Genomic DNA, 9293 nt, shown 5'->3' with positions numbered 1-9293 from the left:
GGGGGGGGGCGGGGGGGGGGGGGGGTGGGGGGGAAGGAAAAATGCCTTTCAAGCTACAATATTTCTCTTTTCCTTATCATTCTACTAGCTCTCATGCTACCAAAAGTTAATATTTTTCATCTTCAACTTGTTCTTAGTATTATTCTCATTTCCTTTTTTTCCTCTTTCATTTTTCTATCATATTCTCTTTTTCTATGAAAAAATCAACAATATAAAAATAAAAATTCTTACAAGGTTTTTCTCTTCTTTTTCATCGTTTCTTCCAATTTTCTATGGAAAATGATTGCTTTTTAATTAAAATCTTAATAAAAATAGATTAATTGGCAATTTAATTTTATATATTCGTTGCTTAATTAATTTTTTTTTTTAATTTTCTACATGTTTTGGACATATTGTCAGAATTGAACATTAGAGATTTTTTTTTTCTTTTTAATGAAAGTGTATTGCAATGTTATATATTTTTTATGTTGTGTGTGTGTGTTTTAATTTGATTGTTTTTTTTTTTCTAATTGAGGTGATTTAAAAAATATATATATTGAGATGAGAGATATGATTTTTTTACTCTATGTTCTGGATTATTTTGTCATGCAAATAGCGATTGAGAATATTATGACAATGTAACGCATACCTACATAATTCAATAAAATAATTATGTGTAGTATAATCGAGAAAATCTAAAAAAGTCAAATTGAATCTAGAAAAATCTATAAAGTCTTTAAATGATAGTATATAGAAGTCTATGAAAGACTTTCGATGATTTCGTAAAAGTTCATCAAGCCATATTTTGATGTAGCTAAAAATAAGATTTTTAGTAGATTTTGGTAAAAGTTAATTAAATTTGTTGTTGAAGTGTTAACAAAAATTGTGGATCCAATGAAATATGTAATTAAAATTTATTGTTGATTTTGATTTTAATCAACTTTTAAGAGATGCCAAACACGGTCTCAATCTACAGAAGTCGATCACTTCGAAAGTTTGTAAAAAAAATTTTAAAGTTCAAATTTATTACACCTCATAACAATTCTCAATCCAAAATTATCGGAAAATTACAAGTTTATTAAATTTTTGACTAACAGCTCATGCTAATAGCAAACAAAATATTCTGCACGTAATTTTACAAATAAACATCAAGTAATTTTTTTCTTCACAGTTTAAAAGACGACACTCGTTATCTAATTACAATTCTATACTTCGAAAGTTATTCAAGCAAGAGTAAATTTACAATCAAAACAAGCAACTAATTAAATACCAAGAGAGCAATAAAAAAAGAACACACAAATTTACGTAAAAAAACCTCCATTGTAGAGGGAAAAAAATCATAAGACAACTCCAATCAAATCCACTATAATAAAATAGTTTACAATACTCAAGTTTATACTCAAAACTTGAGTTCTCAACAAATTAAGAAAATACAACCATGATCAAACTCTAAGAGAACAATAATCTCACTCCCAAACCTCTAGTTTGATGAAACTTGTGAAAAAACCATTTTGAATACCTCACCCAACTAAAGTATCCAAAAAAATTCACTTAGAGAAATTCTCAATTTGTACTATGTGGAGAAGACTGTGTAAATCTACATCTAAAGATTGAAAAAAAAAAAAAAAAATCCTTTTTCCCTTCCGATAGCCATGTTTTTTGTCTCTGTCCAGCAGCAACTGTTTTGCAATTTTTCAATCGTGCAGCCACGTTTTTTTTCCTTTGTATGTATATCTCCACCAATTTTGACCTACAATACATTATATTAGTAGATTGGGCTTTTAATTTCGTCATGGGCTATACCAAGCCCATGTAACAATTCAAGTAATTAGCAAGAGAAGAAATTACACCAAGGCAGATTTTTAAAAATTGTAATTCAAAAATGAGATAAACGGTTTACTTATTCGTAAATCAGATAATAATTCAATTATTAATATTAATATTATAAAATATTTTACCCTACCCCAATTCCATCCAACCTACCAAATTTAACCCAATCACTAATATTTTCTTTTCGTCTCTTCGTCTCCCCTCTCTCACACGACGGGCAATCAGTTAGAAGACCTCTCTCCCTTCTCTCTCTACTCTTATCGTCATCGAAAGATTGCCACCAAAAGATTTCGATCGAGTAGTACTCACAGCGATGCTCATACCTTTGCGCGTGGCTGCGTCACATGGTCTCTACACAATGGCGATGATACACTTGCTATGTGACGGTGCTAGCTGAATAGCACCGCGATGCTACCTCACTAAAGCGACTCTGTACGTTGCAACACTACTTTGTAGCAGTTGGCGCTAATGTTGACAACAACACCTTGAATCGTGGCTTCTGACTATGTGAACGATAGATTTGACACTGTAGGTGCTGGGAAAAGGTAGCTTGTGATGATGCTTCATAGTAACATTGTTTGGCGACAAGAGAGTGGCGACGGTACCAGGGACCATAGAGAAAAGGAAAAAAATTTAGGCATTGGGTATGAATATGGGGACAAGGGCCTATAATGAAAATTTTCAAATTACAAGCCCCTGCTTGTAATTTAAAATTGGGTGGTGGCTGTACTGCTGATGGCCTTGGTGGTGCAGAGGCGATGTTGGTGGTCGCGACAATGTTGGGGATGTTGGAGGTTCGTACCAGAGTAGGCGTTGTAGTTTGGGTGTTGGCGTTATGGTGGTGTTGTCTGTGTTGTTATAGCATTGGTGGTGGCGACGATGGTAATAGCTAGGTGGTGGCATGGTGGCAGTGGAGGGAAGATGAGATTTTTGTACTCAATTATTTGGGTGTAGTCAGGTTTGTAGCAGTGTAGGTGGTGCACTTTGAGTGTTGGCGTTTTGGTGGTGGTGGTGGCAACGTTGTGGTGATGGTGGTGGTGTCTCTGTCATTATGTTGTTGGTAGTGGTGACGGCGACAACGACGATAACGATTGGGTGGTGGCGGTGGAAAAGGGAAGAAAATTTTGAAATCAATTATTTGGGTGTTGTTGTGACTAATAATAGTATATGACCTAAAAAGAATGTTTAATTGTGACTCAAAATTTGGTAAGTTTTAATCAATTAATTCGATAATTTGGGATTGCAAAATAATTTATGGACGATTAATTTGATATTTGTGATCAAAAAATAATTTGTGACCTATAAATTTTTTTATTTGTGATCGAAAATTAATTTGTGAATAAGTAATTAAATATTTTTTATCATAATATAAGTTGTGACTTATAAAGTTTGTGATTTGTGATCAATGAATAATACATGACCTATTAATTTGATAAATTTGTAATCATGAATAAATTTTGACATATAATTTTTTTATTTATGATCGTGAAACAATTTGTGACCTATAAATTTTTTTTATTGTGATCTAGAAATAATTTGTGACCAATTAATTTATCATTTGTGATCAAATTGTATAAAACCGTGATCTTAATATATTTAATTAATAAAATATATGTTTAATTAATTAGTTTATAAATAAAATTTAAAAAAAAATTTGATTTTTGAAATTTTAAACTTTGTTTCTTAGTTTTGAAACGTACCATATTTAATCTCTTATATATGAATTTTTCCCAAAATTGTTAAGGGTTCTAAGTAAGTTAATCTTCCATTGTCTTCATGACACGTGATATTATTGAGACCCTGTATATATATATATATATATTCTTCAGCAATGATTTGACATTATTTCAACCATATATTTTTAATAAAATAATATTATGTGGAAATTCAAAACTTTTTTACATTTTTTAACCACATATTTTCCATCAATCTACTATTCTAAAATACATTCTTTCAAATTAATGTCGCTCAAACATTATATAAGTGTATGAATGTGTTACTTAAATTTGTTATTATGTGAACATGATATTTAATTATTACGTTTTATGTCACGAATATTTCATGCATACTCATGCACGTCAATGCATTCATAAGTATACATGAAGTTTCAACGAATAAAATGTTTTTAAATGTCATGACTTAATGAATGTTTAAAGATATGTATCTCAAATGTTTTAGTTACGAGATGCATGTTTATGCCATAAAGGTGTGAGTGAGAAATGGGGTGTGGGGGATCGGAGTACTCAACTAATGTTCAATGATAAATGATGAATAATGAATATTCAATGTTAATGTTAACCGCTTTGCGGTACTACAACTCTACAAGTAGAATTCGATTGGGTTCCAAATAACAAGGCCCAGTGCATTCTGATTGGCTATAGGCGATACAACAAGTGACTCAACATTAATATTTTTAAAGAAATGAAAGAATGATGATATTTATTGAGAAATGACTTTCATTTTAAAGTAATGCATATGTATATCATCAACATGCATCATGTGCATAGAGTTTTGCTTATTGAGCGTTCACTCATCTCATATTATCCCTTGGTAAGATATATGCTTAGAAAAAAAAAATCCACAAAACTCAAATGCAAATCTTAACTTTGATTTTACTTTGTTTTTTTAATTCTTAGAATAGAAACATAGTCGTCATTAAATCCATTTTATTTTATTTTTTGTAATTTGGATTTACAAAATTTTCTGAAATTCGTTAATTAGAGTCATGCCGGTGGAGGATAATTTGTGGAAAAATCACATTATATGATTTGGTCACGTTAAATGTTATACGCACCCATTAGAAAAAAAGTTGCAAAAAATTTCAAATATGGAGTGAATTAATGAATAAGATCATGAGCATTAGGACAGTACTTCATGAGTTTAATTCTATTCAATTCAACTTACCTAACATCAACCAAATGCCATGCTAAAATAGTTAAATTTTCCCAACTGGCGAGACATCATTTTTGTCCTACAATAATACAAATTTCTTTTAATCGAAACTCATTTTCAATTAAAATGCTAACATGACATGTTATCAATGGATTTGCTGTCGTCTCCTTGGGCGACAATAATATTTTCTAGTGGCAAATCTCAATGGTCCTAATCAGTAATTAATAATCAAATAATATGTTATAGCGACAGTCTCTTCTTTATGACAATTAATTAAGATACTATTTTTGATTAGACATAAGATTAAGCTAGAAAGCGATGTCGTTTTCTCTCCTAGACGGGGTGCCGACTTGTCTAGCAAACCACAATTAATTAAGATGTTTAATCAAAGATTTAACATTTTTTGCTTTAATCAAGGAAATCATGTCGTGGCATTTTCTTGAAAGACTGTTTAACTAAATAACTTTTTTCTTTCCTTATAGTCGATCAACTTAGTCAAAGCTCGCTATAAGTCGGACAAATTAACCTCGAACTGGATCGAGTGGACCATGATCCGGATCGAATGTCGAAGAGAGGGCGAACAAAGTTCGACATTAATTAGATATGAATTAAATTATGAGCTTATAAAAGATTGAGATACTTCACCTAATATCTTAACTTTTTGTGAAGAAACTTTAAATTTCTAAAGTATAAAGTAGTATCAGAGTTAGGTCCAAAATTAAGCCATATAGACGCACAATGAATCCTCAATTGCAACTAAATGAAAGTTTTATATCATTTAGACATAAAGTAACAAATTGAGTCATAAGGAATTTAGCTAATCCGCCAAATAAGTTAAGCTTTTGGAATTATATATCAATTCATTTCAATAAAAACATGTTGAATATAATGCAATATAAGAAAATATTTAACTTAAAGTAATAAGTAATTGAGGTTATGTCGGTTAACAAAGTAAATCAGGTTTATTATTCACAATTCGAAATATTATATATATATATATATATATATATATATAGAGGTCTCATCTGCGATATGTTATGACTTCTAACTTCTTCGTTCCGAAATCAACTAACACCAACTTACTTTACTTTAGAAATCATGTATGGATTGTCACTGAAAGTCTGATATATTAAGTTTTCACAACAAAGTGTTGAGATACTTGAACTATATATTTTTGTCTATAATACTAACTTTATCATCTTATCTATAATTTTAAGTTAATTAATAAACGAAAAAATTATTTATTTATATGCACTTGCTCAACTTCCCATTGCATTGGAAGCTTAATAAATTTAGCAATGCAACCATAAGTATTGCTATTCGACATGCTTACTTGTTATCTTAACATCTTACGGTACATTTACATCCAATTTAAACAGTTTAAATAAATAAAATTATATTTTGTCTAATGACTTAAGTATATATTTGGTTTTACCACCACTTATTTATAAAGAATATGCACGTGTTGAATCATTAAAGTGACAAAGTCATGAGAATCAGTCAATTTGGGATCCAGATATCAATATTAAGGGCTTGAAAAGTGCAATGATGCATGTGCAGGATGCGGAAATGCCAACATCATTAAGTTGGATAAGCCTTTCTTTATTCACTTCTATGCATTATTATATGTATATTCTCAATATATTTGATGGGTGAGATACTGGTTAAGGGTAAACCCGACCTCTATAAAATAAAAGACAACTACGCCGCTTTTTGAGTTTATCGACTCTAGAGTAAACCCCCTACGAGTCAAAGGATTCTTTGGGGAGGGAATTCATTATACACATTAAGAGGTGCTAATTAAGGCAACATTAAACTAAATAAATGTATCCCTTATCCGAGAGCATAATCTTTTGCTTTTTAAACGAGGTGATTCGTTAAGATCATCCATTCAAATATCATCACTCATTCATTAAAAATTGTGTCATCTACTTACACGTAAACGGAAATACATAACAATATCTTTAATTAATTACTAATGCAACTCAATTACAACATAAGTTTATTTCCACAGACACTTAAATCTAATATTTTGGTTCTAATGCCTGATTGGCCTAGATAGGTAGGGGCCAAACCTAGGAGAATTAGAATTATTTAGTTAAATCCTTAAGTTACACGATTAATAAATACCCTGATAAATTACAGCCACCTCGTACATAATAATAATAATAATAATAATAATAATAATAATAATAATAATAATAATAATAATAATAATAATAATAATAATAATAATAATAAGCTTATATATTATTACATTATTAAACTCCTAATTATCCCAGCCTCGGGACTGTCGGCATCTACAGTAGAAAGTAACTGTGATAGCCTCTCACTCAGATCATCCACTTCTTTGTGCAAACTTCTAATGTAGTTGCATGTTTCCTGAAGTACCTTGTTTGCTGATGCCTGCTCAACAAAAATAATTTCATTATATGTATTTACTTCTACTTAATTTATAGAGATATCTATATATATATATAATTTGTTTGCGTGTTGGACTCTACATATTAAAAAGCAGGAGTCGTCGAGGTATTTGTGTATAATCCATGAAATCACTGAAACTATGAAAATCAAAGAAGTAAGAATAATAACTATAAGTGCACAAAAAAAGAACCTCTTTTGTTTCTAATTCTTATTACGCAATTGGAGCTTATCAGCGTAAACAAATCAATTTAGATTCCTTTGTGGCTCCAATAACGACTAGATCAACATGTTATTGCTTTAAGAAAAAGTCCCATTGAAATTCTTTTAAGAATTTTTATATACTCATTATAAGATTTATGGACACTATCTAATATTAAGAACTGTGAAGAAGAAATTTTTTTTATATACTTTTGAACCATTGTTGGTCATATTTCTCTCTATCCAGAGAAATCGAAGAAGCCATACTGCAATTTTCTCAGGCGTATACCTTATATCTGTTTTCTCATAGTCATACATGACCCAAGAAAGAATATTCAACGACAGCTAGAATAAAAGGTAATACCCCCTTTACTAAAAATGCTATAATGTATAGTCTTCAACAAAAGTTTATTTCGGTCAGTATTCAAATTTTAACACTGTCACGAAGCATTTCTACTGTCATAAAATACAAATTTCACACTGTGTGCCTGTGGTATGTGCAAGATCATTATCGATTGGTTAGTATGGGAGTTAATAATATTTTCATTCATTTGAAAAATATATTTTTTTTTTATCCGTAATTTATATTTATCAATCAAAAAAATCTTTAAGTATATAATAATACATGCATGGAGATGAGAGAGACTAGGTGACGTTAATGAATTTAGAATTCAAGAGTCCAAACCATACAAAAAAAACAAAAATAATTAATTTTTTATGCGTTCCCTAACGTGAAGGTCATGCTACATAACTCTTCACAGTTGGCATTGTTAGTTTATATTTATATAGTTTGACTTTATAAACATTTCCATATATATATATATATATATATATATATATATATGGCACTTGAATAATATAAGCATGAATTTACGTTACATTATGCAGAAATTTAATGCTTTTTCTAATTTGTTTTCTTTAACAATGTAGACACGGTCAAGTTCAGTATGGTGTAATACTGCATACCTTGTTGGAGCGCCTATTACGAATCTCGGGCAAAAGTTGCTGCAATTTGGACACAAGTTCAATGATCTGATCATCAGTAATCCTCGAACTTGATGAGGACTCCCTCGATCTTCTGCTCGACATATCTCAAAGATGTATAGTGACTTCTTTCTTCTTGAGAAACTATGACGCAGAAGAATAAGAAATGCAAAGCAGAAATATGGATTGTTATAAGATGTTAGAAAGAGGAATGGACCACAAGAAAGAGATCACAGAGAAATGAGATATTGAAGGGAAAAAGAGAGAACGCTAGTACGGAAAGCAATATGTTGGATATGAGGAAGACAAGAGACTGAAGAAAGCAGTGTTGTAGGGCTTCTTATTAATAAGCAAGAAAGTTTTGGAGGAAAAGAGAAAGTCATGCATATACATACAATAATAAATAAATACAAGTTAAGTCTCGTTCTCATAAATCTATATATTTTTTTTTTATTTAATTTGTGTTTCCAATGTGGGCTTGATCTCACATCGGTTCAAAAGTAATTTGATTGTTCTTCTGTAATAAAAATGTGGGCCTTCATGTGTATGTCTCAATAAACAAGACCATGTGATCATCTTGATAACCCTATATCCTACGCAATTTGAACTTGAGCATGTTCCAAGAAATTTACTTGGTTACAAGGGTTTGATTATACATTATCTTTTTATCTGGTAAATAAATTTGTATTGATCAAAAAATAGGTACAACTATTCTGGGCATACCCGGATATAGATGTCAAACATTTCAAAATATCAAATGATCGGAAACAATAGACTCAAACCGGGTCCAACCATGAAGTGTCAAAAGTTATTGCAACTTTATCTAATCTGAACTAATACCTGAGGTGTTGAATCAGTTTGCAAATGTAGGATGATCCCCTTCACATTGAATAATTTCAATATCAAGAGGGGGTTATCCCCTTGATTATATATTATTTCATCTTGACTTAGGTTGGTGGTTGAAATCTGTCAATTTCAAGATTTTC

The 9293-nt window shown here is 30.5% G+C and overlaps 1 protein-coding gene across 1 annotated transcript; it reads right to left on the bottom strand.

Moving 5' to 3' along the window:
- Positions 1 to 6646: 6646 nt before the first annotated feature.
- LOC111400898 (transcription factor PRE1) lies at positions 6647 to 8629 on the bottom strand. The gene is made up of 2 exons (XM_023028352.1): positions 8290 to 8629; positions 6647 to 7107 (listed from the first exon to the last, which is right to left on the bottom strand). Exons 1-2 carry the CDS (start codon positions 8410 to 8412, stop codon positions 6955 to 6957), a joined length of 276 nt encoding a protein of 91 aa, XP_022884120.1. The 5' UTR covers positions 8413 to 8629; the 3' UTR covers positions 6647 to 6954.
- Between the last annotated feature and the right edge of the window lie 664 nt (positions 8630 to 9293).

The sequence above is a fragment of the Olea europaea genome, chromosome 10 (assembly GCF_002742605.1).
Source record: "Olea europaea var. sylvestris chromosome 10, O_europaea_v1, whole genome shotgun sequence".
Lineage (NCBI taxonomy): Eukaryota > Viridiplantae > Streptophyta > Magnoliopsida > Lamiales > Oleaceae > Olea > Olea europaea.
Note: the sequence above shows the minus strand (reverse complement) of the source record. Positions and strands in the feature narration are given on the sequence as shown.

Excerpts from the sequence above, each read along its gene's own strand:
- LOC111400898 (XM_023028352.1), bottom strand. The coding sequence starts at position 8,412 with ATGTCGAGCAGAAGATCGAGGGAGTCCTCATCAAGTTCGAGGATTACT. Across the intron at positions 7,108-8,289 it reads GTAATAGGCGCTCCAACAAG|GCATCAGCAAACAAGGTACT; the intron begins GTATGCAGTATT and ends TTTGTTGAGCAG.